The sequence below is a fragment of the Semicossyphus pulcher genome, unplaced genomic scaffold, assembly GCF_022749685.1.
Source record: "Semicossyphus pulcher isolate SPU_LCO1_2020_fin unplaced genomic scaffold, fSemPul1.0.p SCAF_13, whole genome shotgun sequence".
Classification (NCBI taxonomy): domain Eukaryota; kingdom Metazoa; phylum Chordata; class Actinopteri; order Labriformes; family Labridae; genus Semicossyphus; species Semicossyphus pulcher.
The window spans coordinates 26,197,489-26,220,420 of NW_027211637.1; the positions used below are offsets into that span (position 1 = coordinate 26,197,489).

General features: G+C 41.7%; 1 protein-coding gene across 1 annotated transcript; it reads right to left on the reverse strand.

Moving 5' to 3' along the window:
* Nucleotides 1–163: 163 nt before the first annotated feature.
* On the reverse strand, nucleotides 164–22,671 carry ankrd52a (ankyrin repeat domain 52a). The gene is made up of 28 exons (XM_069660698.1): nucleotides 22,501–22,671; nucleotides 21,817–21,900; nucleotides 21,028–21,106; nucleotides 20,782–20,852; nucleotides 20,364–20,564; nucleotides 20,176–20,263; nucleotides 19,754–19,896; nucleotides 19,355–19,567; nucleotides 17,770–17,848; nucleotides 17,562–17,676; nucleotides 17,296–17,378; nucleotides 17,077–17,194; nucleotides 16,905–16,973; nucleotides 16,669–16,809; nucleotides 16,254–16,316; nucleotides 16,015–16,126; nucleotides 15,620–15,691; nucleotides 14,887–15,088; nucleotides 14,682–14,769; nucleotides 14,435–14,552; nucleotides 13,862–14,081; nucleotides 13,679–13,766; nucleotides 12,385–12,468; nucleotides 12,028–12,173; nucleotides 11,808–11,890; nucleotides 11,558–11,640; nucleotides 11,271–11,362; nucleotides 164–9,915 (listed from the first exon to the last, which is right to left on the reverse strand). Exons 1-28 carry the CDS (start codon nucleotides 22,525–22,527, stop codon nucleotides 9,644–9,646), a joined length of 3,234 nt encoding a protein of 1,077 aa, XP_069516799.1. The 5' UTR covers nucleotides 22,528–22,671; the 3' UTR covers nucleotides 164–9,643.
* Nucleotides 22,672–22,932: the final 261 nt, after the last annotated feature.

Below are 22,932 nucleotides of genomic sequence, written 5' to 3' on the forward strand. Positions count from 1 at the left end.
CACTTTCTTAATTGAGTTGAGATAAATGTGTCAGAGATGGAACGAGAACCTCTTCGGACATTTTCAAATAAAACAATAAATCAGGACAAAAGAAGAGCTTATAAGCGTGACCTGGAACATTGATTCAAAGTCAAGAAATAACTCCAGAGACAGAAGATATTTAGCAATAGCACTTTATTGAACACAAACAACCCTAAGCCACAATACTGAATGACAAGACCAATTGGCTGCAGCAAACATTTTATAAAATAGATTCAGGTTTAATGTCACTAAATTGTTTTTTTTTTCTTTTAACGTCAGAAAGACAGATGCAGGTTTTTCCAAAACAGTGAATGATCTTTTACATATTTAACATTTTTGTAACAAATTATCATTCACATGTTCACACAAAGGAATAACAAGGCAAAGTGCTTTCAGGATTGCATTGTCGAAAAAACAAAAACAGAAAAAATGAATGGCTTGAGGTTTAGGTGAGACGGGGGGAAGTGGGGCTGGTCCTGTCCTGGATTAGGCAATGGGTTGGTGGGTGGGTGTGGGGAGGGGGGGCGCCTGGTCAGAAAACCTCAAACCTTTCACCTTGTCCTGTACCCCTTGTAATCAAACTGAATGTGAAATGTTAGGGCAGTGTGGAGACAGACGCCTATGTAGCAGAATTTGGTTCGGAGTGGACAGATGGATTTGAAGGCATACGGTTCGAGGGGCTCAAACTCACCCTCATACAGAATTACAAATCCACCTCACTTATCTTTCTTGTGACAACCTGTGGTATCATTACAAATGCAGGGCAATCAATGGCTGACCCAAAATGAAGCTGTAAACGTTGAAATGATGTATACTATAGGGCTAGACAGGGAAATATATACGCACAACAAAAGAAATAGATGGTGTTAAAAAAAAAAAAGAAGCGAATGCATGGTTATTTATTCCTAAAAAGATGGATCCTCTGACCATTCGCCACTGAATGTTAAAGGGGGATAGACTATCATCAGAATCTGCATCATAACATTGTCTGGCTTCACATTCCAGTGGTATTTTGTCGTATAAATGCTTCTCATAAATATTTTTTTCAACGTCAAATAGACATATACACATACAGCACAACCAAGCACACTTTTTTTTTTAAATGTATAACTACCATTGCTTATGATAAATCTGTATTCCCGTACTGTGAATAGACTTTTTTTTTTCTTTAATAGTCAGAACAGGTGGAGAGACAAACAATACTCAAGGCTGCAAAACAAGGAGGTAGGAGAAATGCTACTGAAAAACAGCAAGTGATGCTAACGTGATCGTTCACTGAAATAATGGTGAGAGACACCAGGCGTGCGGCTCGACTCCTTGAACCATGCTAGTGCCAGCAGCTGCTATTCCAGTCGACGTTTTCGGGAGCGGTGTGTCAGATTTGACCTTTACTTTGAGAAACAAAAACACCAAATTAAGATCGAGCCGCTTTCCCCGGTCGCTCCGGACGCAGACTGATGTAGCAGCCGTGGTGATAAACGAACTGAAGAAATTTAAGAGGCCCATTCTGCCTTAAAAAAAAAAAGTTAATCCTGTCTTCACCCTATATATATATATATCCAACTGGTCATATTCTAAAAATTTGCTAATTTCATTCAACAGAGTAACTTAATTGGTCCTGTTGTCATCACAGGTCTCGAGACCACGCTGCTGGTGATGGCATTGACTCCTTTACACACAGTAGAATAGTAGTATATATTTGCAGATTTGTAAATGAGGTAATCAGGCTAAATAGGGAACCCTGTCATTGACACACATGCCCACTTCATTCACCAGCAAAGCAAAAAGATTTCCTCAATCAGTGGGACAGGACTGGGGGGGAAAATGAAATCAACTTTGGAATGTCGGGTGGACGAGCCAACTTTTTCTTTTTTTTATTACGTTTTTTTTTTTTGTGAAGGTGCACTGTGAAACTATTTGATTGTAACTCATCACATGCCCTGATTCAGAGTCCCTCCCCTCGTGATAAAGGGCTCCTTTGTATTTCCCCAGATAAGCCACTCAAAGTAAAAACAGGCAACCCATTATCTCTTTTTTTTTAAATGTATTAAGGCTGCCTCAGCAGCAGATCAATGCCTGCTTTAAGTCCAGTTGTGAGAGGATTGTTAATAGCTTGTGAGTTGCAATGAGGTGGCAACATCTACAGTGCAGCGGACTAGAAACATAAACATGGAAGGGACTACTAAAATGTCACAGAACATGCAGAATACATCCTTTCCTACAGTAGGCTATTCCTAATAGCACATTCAAAGGGGGGCTCCTAACGGGCAAATTCTCTGATATGGCTCTGCTGTAGAGTAATCAAGCTCGGGGGGTGAGACTACTTCCACCGTGGGCTCACAGAAGGAGCGAGTAGATAAGGTGCTCCACCAGAAGATTGCTGCCTTATTTCACCTGCACGAATTCTTTGTGTCATTCAGTTCAACAGGTTTAACGGTAAACACTGGAAAAAGTGTTTGTTTTCCTTCGTGTAAATACAATTCCCCCCCCCTAAAGACACATCCTCTTGCTGGTGAAAACAAACGGCACTTTCAAGGGGAATGTTTCTCTAAAACCACAATCACAAGGACCTCCGAGTAACAAATTCTGAAAACACATAGGCTATACAGTAGATATAAATCTCATGAGTTTCTTAACTGTACAAGCTTTAGGCTACACGCTGAAAAGGGAGGGACACGTAAGAACCCTTAATGCTTAACATTGAAAAACAAATATAAGGCATTTTCATATTTCCTTTTATCCGCATACATCACTGACAGCAGGTCTAAATATTTTTGAGAAAACATTTCATTCAAGGAGGAAGAGGATGCATATACACATCTACACATGCAAATGAACATGTCGACCGGCTAGAAACCAGAAGTCCAAACTACAATACCATCAAAGTCCATCCATAAGAAGAAGGAAAAAATAACGCACCTACTCAAATCTATCAGTCAACTTGTGCACAGTCCTTTCTCTGAGCAGGCAGCTTTTCAACTTGGACATTGATCACAGTTTTAAGAATGGAATATCAAACACTCCACTATCAAACGCCACCTCTCTGAACACAAACAGGACCACTTGAAATCCTTCATTTGCTACAGATGAGTGACTTTTGGTGTTAACAAAAAAAAGAGGGCATATTAAATAATATTTTTTTATCAACTGAGGAAGCAATGATAAACAAAAGGTTATTGCACTTTTTATCTTTTGTCTATTTCAAAACGAGGTCAGCTTGAGAGAAGATGATTCATGCCTTAATGTCGCGGTAAGACAACAAAAATGTTACGTCACTTCTATAGTATGATCACACTGTTATTAACACTGCACACAGCTACTACTGCAACCCTACTTGTAAGTTGGTCTAGCCTAAAAATAAACACAAAAACAATCTCTACAATCAGTTCGCAACACAGTCACAACAAACAGTTTCGCCTAAAATCTTGATCTTGAATGCAGGTACCGCATTTTCACAACTTGGTTAGTTATTGTGAAGTTAATAGCTGTTGATGAAAACGAGGAACAGTCAGAAGAAGCTCTGAAATTCCAGACGATGGTCTTTCTACAGTTAATGTGTTACTGACAATCAAACCTCATGTGTTTAAGCGCGAAAGATGAGTCTTATCTTTGCCTAAATTTGGTCTACCGGCTCCTTCACTCTGTGGTGTTGAGGGAGCCATCCGAGCCCCGAGGTGCCTTCTTTGGATTTGTGCTTTCATACTTTTGATCCCCATCCATTCAATGTTTGATGTGCCCTAAATCGCATCGGCAATGTGCAATTTAATCTGCCACCCAAAGGGAGCACTCAGTCACTGAGATGCGTCATGAAATCCAGACTAATACAGGAGGAGTGTATTTAGGCTTTTTATTCTTATGACTCAGATCTCATAGGGTTGAAATAATCCTGCTCAGAGGGAATATGAGCCGATCTACTGTACGTTCAGTGTAATTTCTTTTTCCCATTATAAGGCTTCTGGGAAATACAAATGGAAGACCGTACCTTTCGGTAGTAACAAATAAAAGGCACCATGCCACCACTGTGCTCGATATTACACAGGTCCTATGGTGGGGGGGAAGTTAATAACCAAGTGTTCAGGCAGGGAAGGCGGTCAAACTAGCATTAGTCATACAGTGAAATTGTTTTGACTTACAAGAGGTAAAGTTTTATAGCTACCTTCGTTCCCCACCTTAAATTAGACTGTACGCTTCACCCTATGTGACCTGCACCAGATAACAGACTCATCTGTTGGTTGTAATGTAGAGAAACATGTTGCAACAGGGTAAACTATGCGTTTCTGTTCTAAAAAATAAGGGACTTGTGCATGTTCAGGTTCCACATGCATATATTGAAAAGTCACTCACACACACTAGAAGAGAGAAATCTACTCGACTGGCATCAGGAGAAACGAGAAGAAATCACAGAGGATAAATGTCAGCGTCGTCACACAAAATATCACTGATGAGGTAAAAACTGCAGGTCCAATAAAAAGTACAAGGTGCTGCCCCCTTTGCAAGGTAGGAAACATGAGACATCTGCCGACACTAATCTAACACTTCCGCATAGATACAACTCTGATTTAGGCTGGTTTAAGCAGAATTACACTACCCACGACAAGATGGATCACAAGATTTTAACTCTTTGTTAGCATAGCTGTACAAGCATTTTTCATATGAATTTTCTATCCATCACTTTTTTTTTGAGGTACACCACTTCTCTCCCTAGTGTCATTTGGCTCTGGATGACAAAGAAGCCAACGTTGATTGTTTACGAGTGAATTCTGAATTCATTCATTCACAGTGGCAAATATGGCGATATCCTAACCTCTCACAACAATCTCTGCACCATGGCAACCTTGAGCTATGTGCTACCTCAATTGATTTGTGTGCTTCTCGACACCCAAAGATGTCCGTGAGACCAAAATTAGCTTTTTTTTTTGTTTTGTTATTCAAGCAATCCAACCAAGTAGCATAACTCTACAGGTGATGCAACTTATCAGGTACTGCCAGGTATCATTTCCTTTTTTTTTTTTTCAGCTTTTAAGGCAAAAGGCTCAACAGTGGATCAGAGAGTTGAATTGAAATTTGCCATTTACTTCAAGTAAGAACCGAGACATCCATTGAGGCAAATCAATTCTATACTGGATACACCATGCTTCTTTTTTTTTGGACATCAAAAATGTTTGTTTTTTTCTGGTAACACACATTATAAACCACCTTGTTTAACACACACACAACCTAGGGATTGCTTTGCCAATACCAAAGGGACTAACTCTATTCTGCAAAAATGTCCAATTTTACAATAGACTTCTACCAACACCTAATTTTAACAGAATACTTGCATTTAAGTACTAATATCCCATGCAAATATTTATATAGTGTTTCTTTGACTAATAGAATTGGTGAAAAGACATGCAGCGCCGAACACAAAATTGTAATAATCCTGCCTACTTCTGAATAAGTTACTGACCAAGTACGTATGATTTATGTCTAAAGGCAAATAAAGGTTTCTATGGCACTAAATGGGTGTAGCTTAGGTGCATTTCTGTCAAATATAGGCTATTTGCGAGTATGTGTGATCATATCTACTGTAGACCTTTTTGTCCCTCTTGTTTTACTGTACTGTAAGGCAATCTCAATGGAATGGATGAACATGAATGTTAAATTCATCTGAACTCTTGTCCTCCGTTTACCTTATAGGCTACACTCCACACAAATATTCATGTATAGAGAAAGAAGAGTGATATTACACAACAGCAGGCCTTTACTCCGACAAAAAGAGAAAGAAAAAACCCTATCCAGACCCTCAAATGCAGGAAGACTACTACACATACTGTTATAATATGTAGAGAATTAGGTTATTACATGCTACCTGTATAATCATATCTACGCAAGACAAATGAAGAGCAACAGTTTAAAGTCGGGAGAAAGCAAATTGTCCTGCTCTAAACTGACCCTACATTCATTTCAGTCAGAAAAATTCATGGCTCAGATTTGATGGTCAGACTGTAAACTGCTTGAACATATGCATAAATCCATTGCTGCTTTACTAAAGAGGATTCCCCCCTCTCTCTCTCTCTCTCTCTCTCTCTCCACACGTTTTGGCAAACAGGCCATATTTGTGACCAAAGATTATAACATCTAACCCGCATTGAAAATCTTCCATTGGCATTTATGCTATGATTTCGTGAATTGGCCTAAATGGATGGCAGTGCAATATTTGTGCTGCACACTGTTACACACACTCTCTATTGCTACAATTGGACCTTTCATTGCTTTTCCGTTTCTGACACTAGATATATAATGTATATGCTCCACTTGTTCAACCGTTATACTATATCAAAATTGTGATCTAGCTCCATGCACAATCACTCAGTTATCACTGGTACACACACGAAATAAAAAAAGAAGAGCATGTATAAGAATACTGTGATACAACAAAAGGATTCAGTTGCAACTTGTACAGTTGCCGGGGCATTGGCTCCATTAACTGGTCGGTTAAGGACATTACAAGAGAGAGAAAAAAAACATCCCTGCCCGAGCAGACAGCACCTACAGATGGTAGAGAGAGTATGTAGAGTATTTTGAGGAGCCTGCCTGAGGTGTACTGACTTTAAGTGACTTAGGCCAGAGTCTGTTATTAACAGTAGGCTGGGTAATGTAACCTTGTCACTTTTTTGGGGGCTGTTTGCCCAGAAAGAGTTAACACAAAGAAAGTCAGTGGGCAGTGGACACTGTCCCGAAGTACTTCGAGACACTTTTTTTTTTTTTTTTTTTAAATAATGCATTGTTAGAGTACAATTTTGTTGCAGCCTTTGCTTGTCTTTTGCAACCCTTTCCTTCCTGTATTCAGCAGCAACACACATGCATGTAAACATAAGTACATACATTAACATCTGCTCTATTTTGCACACTTAGAACCTGAATGTACTAAAGTGCGTGCTTGACTATCTAATTAAGTGCTGTGGGATTAGGGTTAAAAAGGAATTAAATTATGGAACATCCCACCAAAATAAATGTCGACATAATCGTCGTGCTGAGATCTGATTGGATTAATAAATTCTGCCCGCTGCTTCAGCCACAGATCCTGAGATTACAAATTATTATGTACCTATCGCTAATATTCGAAACTAATGCAAGTGCTCTCCTGCAAATTAGAAATCGATCAAGAGAACAAAGAGGCTGTGGGCTCACCAATTAGTTCCATTTCAAGTTATTGAGGTCAATTGAAATGCCAACTCTGAATCTACGACACCAACTCTGAAATGGACTCGATGTCAGCTTTAGTAAATCAAGTAGAGACTTTTCTGCAGGGGGATTTAACAACATAAGCCTCGTCTAGGTCCTCATCTCTCCAGTCAACTAATGTGTGCAATTGTGCCACTTCATTACCAGTGGATATGAAGTTCTCACACCATTGAAAACAATCTGACTCAGTGTAATTTAACCACCAGCAGATGGTCTAAAAAAAAAATAAAAAATAGCATAGATATAACATCTAAAAGTCACAAACAGCTCTAGTGGTCCGATACAATCATCTTTAGTATGCTTAGTACCAGAAATGGGATGAGGAGACGACAAAATGAACACCAAAAAAAAAGCACATATTTGGATTTCTGCTATTCCTGAACTCTAAACAACAGGTATTGGCCTAAGCAAAGATCCCTCTCCTTTTTTTCCTCTTAGCCCTACTCGCTTCTCTACAGGGATGTCGACTCCCTACTTATTGATAACGCCAGGACATACGAATATATGCCGGGCGATTTGTTTTCCACTGCGGTGCAACTGTGTTTCAATGCCGTTGCGATCAAATGGGTGGAAAAGACTCGGTCAGTCTCAGGGCTCGTCGTACTCTGCCATTACGCAATCCAACTGAAATGATGTGTTACGGAAGGCATGGGTCAAAAGGCATTTCATGAGATGCCATAAAGGCAATCCAGTGCATTTGTGTTGACACTGACAGTAAAATGCCCGGCACACACAGAGCCATTCGTTTAGTCTTTAGGTAAATTTTTCATGAAATTATAAAAAGAAAAACAAAAAAAAAAACTCAAACACATTCCAGGGAAACAAAAGCCCTTGTGACAGTGATTGTCTATTCAATAACATTAAACAAAAAAAAGGCCAAAAAGAAAATATTGCTTGAAAACTGCCCAATAAAAACAGCAGACAAATACTCTATATCTGTTCAAATTGATCACCGAGAAGTTGAGATATGAGCTATCAAGATGTTTAAGACTAGTTCACCAGCTCAGAGAGAATTCTCCTTTAGTGAGAGCTTGTTAGAAACACAATGCTGATGACCGGTTCAACTTCAGAAAAAAACCAAAAACCAAAACGTCATGAGTGCCTAAAAAACCAAAACTGATCGCTCTCTCTTTTCGATCGTTAGGCCGTTCTAATTCTGAAATCTGTTGTTTCCAAAAAACACTGTTAAAAGAGATGGGAAATAAATTGAAATGGCTTGTTCATTTATGTGCTCAGATATATGATGCTTTGATGAGGTGTTGTTGGCAGATATTACTAGTAAAGCCTTCATCTAGAAATAAACAAGGCCTCAGTCAGTCACTATCCTACAGTAGTTCTCCAGTCCTACAAAAAGAGAACGTTAGGCCTACGGACCCTGGGTGAAGATGAAGCAGCTGCTAAACGAGTTGACGAGGTATATCAAGATCTATTGTCTTTCTCTATACAGTACAGTTCATCTCAAATAAATAATTTATAGCCATAATAGTGTTGATCAACTTTGGTCATAAGTTATATGCTTAGAAACATTCTAGCTTAACAAACACTTATTTAGCATCTTTAAAACATGAAGTCAGCATTAAGAACAAATCGATGTTACAAACGCTGACCCGAGCACGGACCTCCTTTGAAAGGAGACGTGCCAATGTATTCAGCAGCATTACCAAATTATCTTAAAATGCCAAACAATTCTAGGCCGTACGTTTAAAGTACTCTATGGAATTCTTTGTGACCCTTTTCCAAATTTTCGGATTGTACTGTAGTACACAAGCATTGCACTCTTAAGCAACAAAAATTTAGATTTTTCCCTTGTGTGGTTCCTTCATAAAAATCTAAGCTAACGCACAATTAAAAACAAAAAAAAGAAAAGAAAGAAAAAAGTAATCAAAAAACAAACAAAAACTCTTTGATCACTCTTTTGGGAAGGCTGTATGTTCCTCTACAAGGTCACCACGACTGATTAAACATGATATGACTTTATACTGAATGATATGACGAGAAAGACAGTCGAGGATACAGAGATTTCATGCTCTTAGATGTCGGTTATATAAGTATGTCATCATGGTTTTAAAGGGTTAAATGATTTCGAGATGGCCAGATTGCTAGTGTTTGTTTTGGATGCCACGCTTCATCCGAGTGACCTTGTAGAGCAAGCCGCCTCTAAGTATTAAGCACTACCAGGAGATGGAGGAATGGGATCTAATTGCATATTAGGTTTGACTGCACCTCAAGAGAAGACCAAACACTCACGCACACACAGACACACAAACACATACATACACAGAACAGACATGTGGGTGGGTGCTCTCCTGGTCCTCTGGGCCATGTTAAAGGGAGTCCCTCCCCCCCTCTGGTGGTGATGATGGTGATAGCAGCTGACTGAGGGGGGCACGTGACCTCACTCAGACAGACACCCGTCCAGGCCAACCGGTGCGCCGTGACGGTCTTTGACGTAGCCGTTGTGGAGGCCGTTGCTCGGCAGGGGGGCGCAGGTGGCGGTGATGCCGCAGTGCTTCAGCAAGTTGAGACCCGGGGAGGGGGAGACGGTGGGGGAGGAGCAGGAGCAGGAGGAAGGGTCCCGCTGGGGGAAAGGCTTCATGGTAGAGAGGATCAGAGCCAGGCAGTCAGCCACATCCTTGTTGGGAGCGCAGGCCAGAGCTGGGGTGTGGCCTGGTCGACAAATAAACGTCCTTTTAGTGCACACACACAGCTTCAACATCTCATTTACATAACATGCTTTTAAAGCTGCTCCAAGGAATACTTTTATATTGACCGTAAATAACAGATCTTTAAATAAGATGACACTCATACACACACCCAGAGAGTATTAACCCCTGATTCTGCAGATTCTGTAGCGTAGTTTTTCTCACTATTCTCATCCTCATAAACGTCCTGTTCAGCACTTAATGCCAAGCAGACACAGTTAGCAACGAGCTGGTGAACATAGTGGAGCAAAACCAACAGATGTTTCCTCAAGGAAGTGGTGAGGACGTTCAGCCACCCAACGTCAAACTCTTTTATTAGCCGACTTTATTCTCACGTTTCACCTGCAAGTTTTAATGCCTTTGTTACTGATCTGTGAGGTGAAAACATCAGCTGTCTGTGTCCTGGGCAGAGTTCAATAACAAAGTCCGAGCACACCATGAAGCTTATAAAGTTTACAACCTGCGGTGCGGTTACTCATGCACTGCTTTGTGTACAAGGATGCAGCTATAAAAAAATATGGCTCAAAATAAGTCACTGATTTCTCACATACTTGAACAAAGGTGATGATTTGTCAGTGGAGTGTTTCCAGCTTCAATGGAGATTTTTTAATATTTATCTTATTTACCTTAAATAAAGCTTTAACATCCTGATAATCTCAAAGATTTAAATTTAAATAAATGTCTGTTTAGTCTCTATCTATCGCTGAATGAGGTAACACAATGGTGATTGAGCCTATGGCCCACTGATGAAAGCCTTTGCATTTGCAGTATTACAGACTGGGTGTCTGTGGCGACTTATACGGAAATAATCACAAGCAGCGCCCAGTTAGTGACGCGTTTTCCATCAGCCAGCAGTGGTTGGTCTGCCAGAGAGGGTAGGCGGAGCTAAGTGGCTGCTTTTCCCGTCTCTGCAAGTGTTGCGAGTAAACAGTAATCTACTATGGCTGAACAAACAAAGAAAAGATAACTACAGATACAACTTCAACAAGAAGTGAGAATCCAAAGAAAAAGAAACAAACTCGATGCTCAGATGAAGACGAAGGAAAATCAAGAGTTACAACTGGAGCCAACCGTGGACGTCACACATGCAACACTGTCTGGATATCTAGAAGTGTGCTCCTGCAATTACCGTTTATCGCCATAGGTTCCACTAAAGAGAACGAAACTGAAATCTTCGAGATTACAACTTTAAGAGTCAGCTACTAAACAGCATCACACTGAAAAGCTCCATGTGCAGAACATCAAACTTAAAACAGAAGAACTTTGATACTAACAAACTAGTTGAGCTGAAATGGCAAACAAAGCATCGTAAGGCCTCACCTTCCTCATCCACAGCCAGCACAGTGGCTCCTCTACTCAGCAGTGCCTGCACCACCGTAGCCAGGCCATTACGTGCTGCAAGATGGAGGGGCCTGCAGGACAACAAGAGAGAGGGTGAGATGTGGCTGAACACGATACGATCAGTGAAATAGTTTGTTGTCCTTATATAAGATAATGTGAAGAATATCTCAAGACAATCGGCAACAAAGTGCTCTATAGAAACAAACTCTTTGCTCTCTTTTTTTTTGCTTCTCTTTGTTGACTTAAAAATGTGAATAGATTCTCACATTTGCAGAGCACTGTTGGTGGCGTTTATGAGTGTCGGGCTGTGGATCTCTCCCAGAATCAGCAGGGCACACATCTCATGAGCCTGAGGGACAGAGCGAAAAGAGAGTGAATAAATAGCTCATTACATTTGGATGTTTATTAAAGAGGAACTGTACTTGCTTAAGTGCTCTCATTCCTGGTGGTGTTATTGCTCCACACGACACAGTGGAGCTTTGTGTTTATGATGAGGTGAATAATTGCCGTGTTTACCTTGCTGCAGGCCAGGTGCAGGGCAGTGTTCTTGTTCTCATCCAGCAGTGTCAGGTCAGCCTTGGCCCGGTGAAGGAGGATGGCTGGAAGACACAAAGACGTTTATTTTCTGAAACAACAGACGCCCTCATCTGACAATTACTGTGAAAGGAGAGGAACAACAGATCTATTCAAACAGCTTTGTACTGAATCACACAACAGTGTCAGATCAGAGACTTACCCACGGTGCCGCTGTGTCCCTTGTCAGCAGCTACCATCAGAGCAGAGCGTCCACTTGTGTCCACTGTATTGATCTCTGCCCCGTGGCGAAGCACCAGCTGAAGTCCTGCGACATCCTCGGCAAACGCAGCAGCATGCAGTGGGGTCCTACAGGCACAGACAGAGACGGTCCAAACACTTTGAGATCTGGGTAACAGCTTCAGGCTCCAAGTACAAAGCTTATCAATTATTTGATATGAGGAAAGAAGGAAGGTAACAAGAAGAGCTCTACAATGATGAGAAACACAGAAGAAGCTTTTTCTTCATGACCCAAGTTGCATGTTGTTTCCATGTTCAGCCTTTTGTTCTGCAGCCTCACCTTCCTTTGGCATCTCTGGTGTTAATCATGTGGACCCCAGCAGATTCCAGCAGCCTCTCTGCAGCACCGCTGTGGCCATTCATCCTACGGAAAAGACGGCAGAGTAAACATTATTTTCAAAGACAACCTTTTCAAAACCCTTTTTCAAGGTCCAATAACACAATTTTAATCACCATTCACAAGTAAACAAACAGCAATTTTCTATGTCTTTTGATTATTCCACAATAAAAATAATCGTTAACTGTGGTCCTATAACAAATTAAAATGAGCTCCAACTCGTCTACAAAAGCAAATACATGCTTTGACAATAATAAATTATTCATAATTCTCTCTCTAAATATAATTTTCTGTAGTTAAAGTCAAGGATACTTGAGGCACAGTTTCCCCATTATACTTAAATCTGAATATTTCCTGGACGACTGCTTTAAAAGCTATTAGATGGCTCTTGAACTGGAGTTAAAGCATGAATGAAAACTGAACTGATTTTTCTATATAAAAAGGTATAAGATAAAATCCACACTCACAGCTATAGAAAATAGTTTTGTCACATTAGGTCAAGGGTTACCGACAGAAGATACTCTATTACTCTTTGATCTGACCCTATAAACTGCTGAGTTTTGACACAGTCCGACACAAGACAAGAGCATATGCCATGTTAAAGGGGACATATTTTAGCTATGCAATCAACATTCTATTATTCTGATGTGTTTTTGAATCACGTTGGTAAATTTAGTTTCGTGTTAAAATTGTAAACATATTTAAATTTATTTTTTGGAGCCTGTCCTTCCTCCTGAAACAAACAAGCCGCTTTGCCATTCAAAGGTTAAACCTCAGCCACGATTGGCTGACAGTATTTGGAGTGATAGTGTAGCCCCTCTCCCACATGTGCGATCCCACGTGGGGGAGTGGCCGCAGTGACTCCAAAGCTGAAAACATAAAAACATGGCTGCTCTAGGATTGGTTATTCTGCCTTATATGTACGAGCCAGAATCGCCAGGAGGTAAGTAATGGTATTGGTAAGTTGAAATCTTGACTTGACTACAAGTGCAAGAAGGCAGCCTGAGGTGAGTGATGGTGAGCGACGATTGGTCGAGTTCAGCCGAAGCAAGGTTCTATGTAGAAACCTGCAGCTGTTCTGAACGGCTCATTTTAGAGGCGACCTTTTTAAAAATGTAATTATGGAAAAACACTGAATTATGCAGTTTTCACTGTGAACAATAAACACCCCAACATGTGAAACCCATGAGCAATATGAGAACATCCATTTAAAAGATATGGCCCCTTTAATACTCACAGAGCACAGTGCAGGGGGGTGAAAGGGTTTCCCTCTTCATGGATAAATGTTTTGAATTCAAGTAAAACCTCCAAACAGTCTTCATGCCCTGAAAAGGTACACAACGTTACAGACGACAGATGTTACAGTGACTAATGGCAGATTTAAGGATCGGCCATTTCCAGTCAATCAAACTGTGCAAACCTTTGTAAGCAGCCCAGTGTAATGGGGTGTATTGTTTGTTGTCCAGCAGTTTATCTTGTGGGTCTGTTGCCATGGCGGCCTGCACCAGACTGGCCAGGATCTCCGTGTGGCCTCTGGATGCAGCATAGTGCAGCGGTGTCCTACCCTGGATGTCCCGACACAGTGCAGAAGCTTTGTGCTCCAGCAGGGCTGTCACACAGTCGTCATGGCCCAACACCGCCTGGACAAAGAGCAGCAAATCTCATTTTAGAAGCAGGCAAATTACTTGGAGAGGGGACTATATTATCTAAACTTATAATACACTGGGCTGTCTATTACATAAGTTAGATGTATTGATGTGTTGACTTAATCTGTAATAATTAACATTTGCAACCATCAACTAGTGAATGTCAGGTCTGAAACTGAAGCCAAGTGTCTTAAACCTGCATTCTTTGTAATAGAGTTAGTCCCCCACAACTCCCTCCAATTCTTTTACACAGTATGCTGACATCACTAAAACGTCTTGTGTGGGTTTTTGCGGCGTGCCTGATGCTTTGCTTCAGTCTGCAGCCACATGCAGCGTTTGTGACCTACCCCTCTGTGCAAAGATGTGCTGCTCCTCTTGTCCTTGGCATCTGGCAAGGCATCCTTCTCCAACAGGTAGTGGACACAGTCAGTGTGACCTCCCTGAACAGCGAGCATCAGAGGGGTCCTGAAGGGGACAGAAGTGACGACGCGTTTTTTTAAATGCATGCTCACAGGTCAAAATAGCTTCAGACAATAACTTTGTGAAAGCTTATTGATAAAACTGCAGACTTGATTTTTAAACAAAACAACTCACTGGCCAAATTTGTCTGCAACGTTGGTGAGATCCCCCTCCTCTCCATAATCAATCATCATGCGCAGGCAGTCTGAGTGACCGTTGGCAGCTGGAGGAGACAGAAACAAGAGAGAGAGAACTTTAAATAAAAGTATTACTATTCTCTACAACACAAAATCTATTCAGGGAGATAAGTGTGATGCCCTGAAAGCTGAGAGCAGTATACCTGCAACATGAATTGGTGTCCACATGAGGCGGTTGTCATTGAGGAGACAGGAGGCCCCCTGTGCCAAGAGCACCTCCACACAGCGGGCGAAGCCTTTCTGGGCAGCCAGGTAGAGCACAGAACGTCCTGCGGCATCCTGCATGTCCACGTAGGCTGCAGTCTCCGTCAGCACACGCAGCGCCTGCCAGTGGCCTTTATCAGCCTGAAGAAGCAGAGGCGAACAGTCACAACTTCAGTCAACTTATACGTCTTTCCCACCAGAATTAGCGCACTGACGCAGGTTTTTTAGACCCGGGAAGACCCGCTTATAGATCCGATTGTCTCTGTTCCCATTGCCAGTGGAGTATACTCCTGTCGGTCTCATTTCTGCTGCGTCACCGTCTGACGTCACAAACGCACCAGAAACAGGGTTAGTACAGCGGTTAGGTCTTTAATGTATCTGTTACTCATTCAGTCTGTTTATCAAACTCAGCGCCGACAAATTTGGAACGATGTTCGAGCGCTGCTTGGATGGAGACGGGCAGAATTTGTAGCTGAGATGACAAGGAGTCGCAGAAGTTACATAGCATCATGACGCAAAGGGGGCGGGTCTACTGCAGAGTCATTTGACCCGGGTCTGAATGCCGATTGTAACCTTTCCCACTAAGCAAAAAAGCCGAGTGTTAGCGGGTTTTTTGACCAGTGGGAAAGCAGCTTTAGCTGATGCTGAGACGTGGCCAAATGTTAGACTTACAGCAAGGTGCAGTGGACTGACTGGAATACTGCTTTCTATGTCTCCAAGTGCATTAAAGGACATCTCCAGGAGCTAAAAAAAAACACAAAGAAAAGGTGGATTTAAATAATTCACAGAGGAAAGAATTAAAACTTAACATGCTGCAAATATCAGCGTCGATGAAAATCTATTCCTGGACATTTTTTATCCTGCACAGCCTGCAAATTTGAGCTAAACACTTAGTTACTTCTGGAAACATATTTCTCTCAGCTCTAGCACAGATCTAATAAAGGTGTCGACCTTAGCACATGCAGGTATGCGTGTATAGTGTGACATTTGCAACACGACTGATTTATGCATGTGAAATGTTAAATTGCGACTAAAAATAACCTGTGAATACAAATACTTTAACTCACCAACTCCAGGTTCTGTTTGTTGCCATGGTAAGCTGCATAGTGAACAGCACTGTAACCCTTTGAGTTCACCATCGACGGATCAGCACCGTTGTCCAAGAGATGCTCCAAGCAGCTGATGACAAAATGGAAAAAAGCTGAATTTAATTAAAGTCTGCAAATGTTTTCTATAAAAAAACTTGGCGAGCATTCGTCACATTTGGAAATGTCAGATGCAGAAGAGGAAAGAAGAGAAAACTCACAAGTACGACTCCTTCGCTTCGTCCTCATCGTTCTGATGGTTCCCAGAAAAATGACGATCAACTCTGACAAAGATCAAGAAATACTTTTGATTAAAACACTCTTAAAAGGACCTCTACAACTTGTTTAGATATTTACATCTAAGAATAGCTGCTGCTCAAAAGTAAGTTTGATTAAACTATGGACCCAAATATTAAATACCGCTGCTTAAAAATAAACGGTAAACTGCTTCAACTGAATAAGAGAATGAGAGAGAGAACGAAAAGCAGAGACAGAAAGTTGTTTTTGTTCACCAACTGGTTTCACCAGTCGACTCTTGAACAACAGCTGACTCTCTGCCAGACTTGAACAGAATTTGAAGGCTTCTGTTACTTCAGGGAAAAAAAACACAGAACGAGACGGACGAGTTCCACCAACCTGCTGAAGGCTTGGGAGGCGGCAGAGTAGTGCAGGGGAGTGCAGCCTGTCTGGTCAGGCTCGTTGACCTCAGCGCCAGCGCTCACCAGGGTCACAGTGCACTGGTACCTCCCATTAGCAGCCGCATAGTGCAACGGGGTCCTACGGATTGGATGCAAGGAGAGAAAGTGGGTCATACCACAGAGAAGCACTGTAGTTTAAAATCCACAGACATGTAAGAATGAGGGGAAACTCACCTTCCCATTATGTCCCTCTTATTCAAGTCGGTACCACTACTTAAGAGCAAGTTCAGACATTCAACATTTCTGTAAAGGGAAGATGATCACAGGGAAGAAATTAAGTTGGAGTTGCACACGACACGTGATACATTTTTAAAGTTACAGTGACAAAGCAGAGTGTGCACGTTACCCTCCAGAGGCAGCAGCGTGTAGACAGGTCCTCCCAAAGTTGTCAGGGGTGTTTATGTCAAACCCAGCCGATAGCACGTGCTCCTTACTCATGGATGAAACTATACTATACAGCTGACCTGCAGGGAAATGAAGAAACAGCTGGCTGTAACGGCTATGTCCATGTGTGTATGAACATAGATAGAGATAGAGTGCACAGATGTGTAAAACTAAGACAAACCTGAGGAGAGTAACTTGCGACAACAGTCTGAAAACCCGTACAGCACAGCTAAGTGCAAGGGGAACATTCCATGGATCCCACGTCTGAAAACACAGAACAGACACAGAACAGACCGTTAGAAACCAAACAGGCTGTGTTAGAAATGTGACCCCATTTAAACGCGACAGTCTCACAGCGTTAGATGTATAAATTAAAGCCGGCGCTTCACAGTGTTTTACAACCTCAATTACATTTATCACTAATACCACTTAAGGCCTTTCAGATACCTGGCCGTGTCTGCTCCGTTGGTCATCAGAGTGCTGATCAGCAGTTCATGGCCGTACTTAGCAGCAACGTGGAGAGGAGTATTGCCATACTTATCCACACAATCAATTTCCCCACCTGACAGGAAGAAGGAGGGAAATCAAAAAGCACCGTTAGGAGGAGAGTAAAACCTGCACGATCGTTTCGAACAAATCAGTCAGACGTCTTTACCATTTTGGATGAGGATCTGAGAGCGTGTGAAGCGTCCATGAATGGCTGCCATGTGCAGGGGGCTCTTCCCTTCTTTGCTCTGTGGAGGAGGGAAAACAGAATATTGACAAATTGAAAAGTCAGAAAGTTGCTACAACCTCAGTGGACGAGGCGGGTCTGACAAATCTTCACTTCCAACCTCCAATTATGGCTAAGGCGTCTGCATTTTCTACTCAGTGTTTCTGAAGGTTTAAGCAGCAAAAAAGTATTTTAAACTCTGCTATTAACTCACAATAAAAAACATCTGAAGTGATTTATCTCACTTAAAACTGCATCAACTTAAACTACAAGGCAAAATGCCTCTCTTGCTCTGACAATTTTTTTTCTGTGACAACAGAAGAAGAAGGTGATTCTGAGCTATAAATTAGGGATGCACGATATTGCCGGCACGTAATCGGTGTCTCCAGATTATGGCTTGAAAATGACATATCAGCATCGGCAGAAAGGTTATTTTTCTGCCGATATTGTCTGCCGATAAAACAACACTTTAATTCTGCCTAAATGCTCGATGATTCCTTTAAGAAGCTTGATGTAATGCTACAACATTAACTTGGCAGTTTTTGGCTACTGCAATAAGAGCAGACATGATATCAATTCCACTACAGGGGAGACAGTTAGGTGGAAAAAAACATGTGCCTAATATATCGGTATTGAAATCGACAGATATCAATATCAGCAAAATATCCAATATCATGCATCCCTACTATCAATAGATGAATGATCTAAAACATGTGCATATTTAGACCGATCAGGTAATTGTTTCTCTCACACACACACTCTTTTCACACAAACTACAGCCTTTAACACCAGTCATTTAATGTACTGGGTCTAGTCTGTTTGTGAGTGTTTCTGTGTTTCTCTTTGTAAAGCGACCTTGGGTCCCATGAAAGGCGCTATAAAAATTAAAGTTATTATTATTACCATTATTATTATTAGAGCTGCATGATTTTGACATATATAATTATTGCTTTATGATACAACAACGTGGGATATCAGGCATTTAAGGCCACAACAACCACAGAAAAAGCCCTTTACATCCTGGAGGGGCTGAACTACCACAGCTCAAATCCTCTTTTCATTTAATCTCTAATTTGAAGTCTAATTAAAATGTAAATATGTCTAAAGACATTTATCTTTGATGATGGCATAAGTACACAAAAACACTGACTGTTACTCTTCGGCTTCAAAAAGAGAAGGGGATGAATATTGGGAGAAATGGGATTGCTATAACCATAAAGGCTCCTGTGTGTCTGAATACCTTTATGTACACTGTGTACTCTGCTTATTTTATTTAACTATGTGTTCCATGGATCATACTGTAATGTTCTAGTCCGCTCAATTGTCCTATGTTTGTATAAAACAAACAAAAAAATAAAAGTATTAAAAAAATAAAGTGCACAACCACATCTGCACTTTCAAGGGAAATTATATAACAAACATTTAAAAATCACTAATTTAAATGAATACTAACAACGGGAACAAATAAGGTACATTAAAAAGTTAAACTGAACAGATATTTAATGAGACTCTTCAGTTCTTCTCCTACCTGCTGGTTGACATCTGCCCCATTGTTGACCAGCAACTCCAGACAGAGGGCACCGTTGGTGGAGACGGCGGCCAGGTGCAGAGGGGTGTAGCCGCACTTGTTGGGCTGGTTGACATTAGCTCCGTGGTTCACAAGCTCGGTAGCCACAGCCTCCTGCCCCATGTAGCAAGCCACGTGGAGCGGAGTGTTTCCAAAGCCATTGGGCTCGTCAATCTGACAGGAAAACACAAACAGGACACGAGATCAGACCGGGCCTGAAAGCTGCTGGACATGAAGTGTCAGATTTCAGCTGCATGATTACAAAGAGATGTTGGTTACACACTGTGACGTTAAACAGATAATAGGGCAGCTTCATTTGGCTAGTTTAAAAATCAATGTTCAGAAAAATCCATCACTCACCTCTGCCCCCATCCGCAGTAGGTACTTTACAATTTCGATGTGACCACTGGCAGCAGCAGCATGAAGAGGTGTGTAGCCTTGCTTATCCTTGCAGCTCTTGTCTGCACTGCGGGACACCAGCAACTTTACAACCTCTGAATGCCCTATGGGGAACAAAAAAAGACCAAAGAGTTCAGTATAAATTCTAGGATGAATTCTATTTGACAGATTCAAAGCAATAATACGCATAGATTAAGTAACTGACACAAAATAAGTTCATTCAGTGATTTTAGTGACTTTTACCCGACTTTGGCACAAGGTCTTGGCCATGCTATTGCTCCTCATCCGGGTTAAACTTGCCACAAACAATAGGAGCTTTAATTGCTATTTGACAATGAAAATTTGTGCTGAGCAGAATTGGCAGGAAAGTGAAACCTGCTTACCCAAGTAAGCAGCACAATGGATAGGCTGTCTCTCTTTCTTATCGATGGCACTCAGGTTGGCCCCTTTGTTCAGCAGCAGCTTCACCATCTGGAAGACGAACAAGTAATATTTTAGAGGATCCACTGCAGTGAGGTTGTCTTTACTTTGGAAAATCCTCAAAATAGGGATGCAAATAATTTGCACTTACCTCCTGGAACCCGCTCTGAGCTGCGTGGTGCAGGGCAGTTCTGCCGGTGCGATCTGCCATGTTCAGGTTGCTCAGCTGGGTCAGCAGGGCCTCTGCGCAGCGCGTGGCACGGTTGGCAGTAGCCACATGCAGTGGTGTCTGCCAGAACTTGTCTCGTGCGTTTGCCTCTGCTCCGCGCCTTAGCAGCAGACCCACTGCCCTCTGGGAAAAGCAGAAGCAAGCACAAGAGCTTAAAGCGTGTATCATATCTGTGGCGTGCTGCATTTTCTTCAGTCAGCATAATTTTGTTAGTACATAAATCCAAATGAGGGCTACTATCACTGCGGGTTAAAACGGAACAGAATTAGTGGATGAAGTGGTCTGGCAGAGATAATTAGACTTTTTTTAAATGGAAAAAGGAAATGAGTTCATTGCTTACTTCATTCCTGGAAGCAGCCGCCCTGTGCAACGGGGTCAACCATACATGGTCTTTAGCATTTACAGTGGCACCTGCCAGAGGAAAAATACAACATCAACCATTTAAAAAGAGGTCACAATGATGCACAGCAGCACAGTGAACAAACAGTGAGGGAGAACTGTGTTGAAGTGGCGACAAAGGATAAAATATGCAGTAACTTTGCCTGGATCAGGAGAATAAACACAAATATCTGTAATACTAACTCACCTGATTCAATGAGGAGGTCCATTATATGGACGTCACCCACACAGGCAGCAGCATGAAGTGGCGTACGGCGCTCTTGGTCCTGTGGGACAAACTTATCATCAATCATGAAGACTGTGACGTTTAATATTCATGTTTAACTTAGCTCTGGGCAATGTGACAATATATGTAGCTAAAACAATATGAAAATGTCTATCATGTGTTTTTTTATGTCACAAAACCAGCGGCTGAACTGCTTTACGTCATTTTGACAACGCTTTACCTTCTAATCCTTGAACGTGGGAGTGAACCTGGAGCAAACCATAGAGGCAAGCGCTGTTTTTTTTAACATCATTAACGTGCAGAAAAGGGCTCAGTCAAGCGAAAACGGAAACTCAGTACTTTTTATTTGTCAAGTATTTAATGCACACTAGTGTTGGGAATTACAGCTTTTTGAATGGAGCCATAAGATCCGAGGTGAGAGAGTGGTCGGACTCACGAACATGCCTGCACTATATTCTCCCGTGTCAACACACGCATACTTAAAATTAAGAACCTGATCTTTCACCAACGTCACAACACTGATTCACACAAAATTGTCCAAAAATAGGTTTCACCATGTGGTGATTTCATATGGGCTAATTATGTCTTAAATTACCAGTAAACATGCTATATTGTGATATATATCGTTATGAAGATGTAAAAAAATCGTATATCGTGATATAGGATTTTGGCCATATCGCCCAGCCACGGAGCTCATGTCCTAAATCACGAACCTGTTATGCATTGCAAGATAATGTGCATCATACATACCAGTGCATTGACATCCTCCTTTTTGTGCAATAATAGTTGAACTTCTTCAGCATTACGGTTGAAGATGGCCTGGACCAGAGGAGGCTGCAAAACAGAAACACCAACTGAGTTATCGCAACGATAGAGCTGCAGAAAAATACGTTAACGTTGATCCGGCGGTTCGGATATGTGCATCACACCATGATTTTACTGATTAAGAGTTATTTTTAAATATTTCACTTAGCTTTTCAGTAAAATTACTAAATGCACAATGATGATGTTAGATGTTGCATTTAGTGCGTTGATTTAAACGTTGAGTAACAGAGGACGATTTTGGTTGCCTTCCAGCAAATACACAGATCCCTGGCTGAGGCCTGCAGGCCCTTGTCTCACCACATACGTCAGCTAGCCAAACGGCTCTTGCTAGCTAATTCTGCTCCAGAGCTGGCCCCGACCCAGAGCAGGGCCTACATAAGAGCAGCAACAACGTAAGTGTTAATGTGCGAAGCCGAGCACCGCTAAACACAAGCAACTGTCTCATTATCACTCCGGTATCCGCTAAAATAAATATGCACCAACAATAAACCAAAAATAAAAACGAGTCGTTCTGATAATAAGACGTAGTATGTTGCGCACAAGAGCAAGTCTCTCCCAGCAAATAGACTGCGCCACAGCACGAACACGGAGCGCTTTCTTTCAGCGTACCTGGTCTGCAATGTTGAGTACTCCCATCTCCCAAACTCAGCCAGGACGGAGCTCCTTCATGAGGATAAAACTTCGAGGTATATTGCGGTGCGCTACTGTATCCACTTTTCAGACTACACCCATAGCTGGTTGCAAACAGAAATGCGGTCTTGATCTGTCACTGTTGTTGTCTGTATCCTATGTCTGGTCTGACGATACAGGCTACGACTGTGCTGGTCCGCCTACAGGCGTGGCGGTCTGTTTTCTCCTCCTTGGGGAAAATGGCGCCATCGTGTGGAGGAAAAGTGTGAAGCACTCTGTACTTAGGCTAGTATTTAAAGCCCCTCTGAGGAGTTTTTCCGCTGGTTATAAAACAGTCTATATGACCTACAAAAGCAAACCAGACCATCAGCGAAAAGATTTATTATTTCTATATGTAGTAGTTATTCTTAA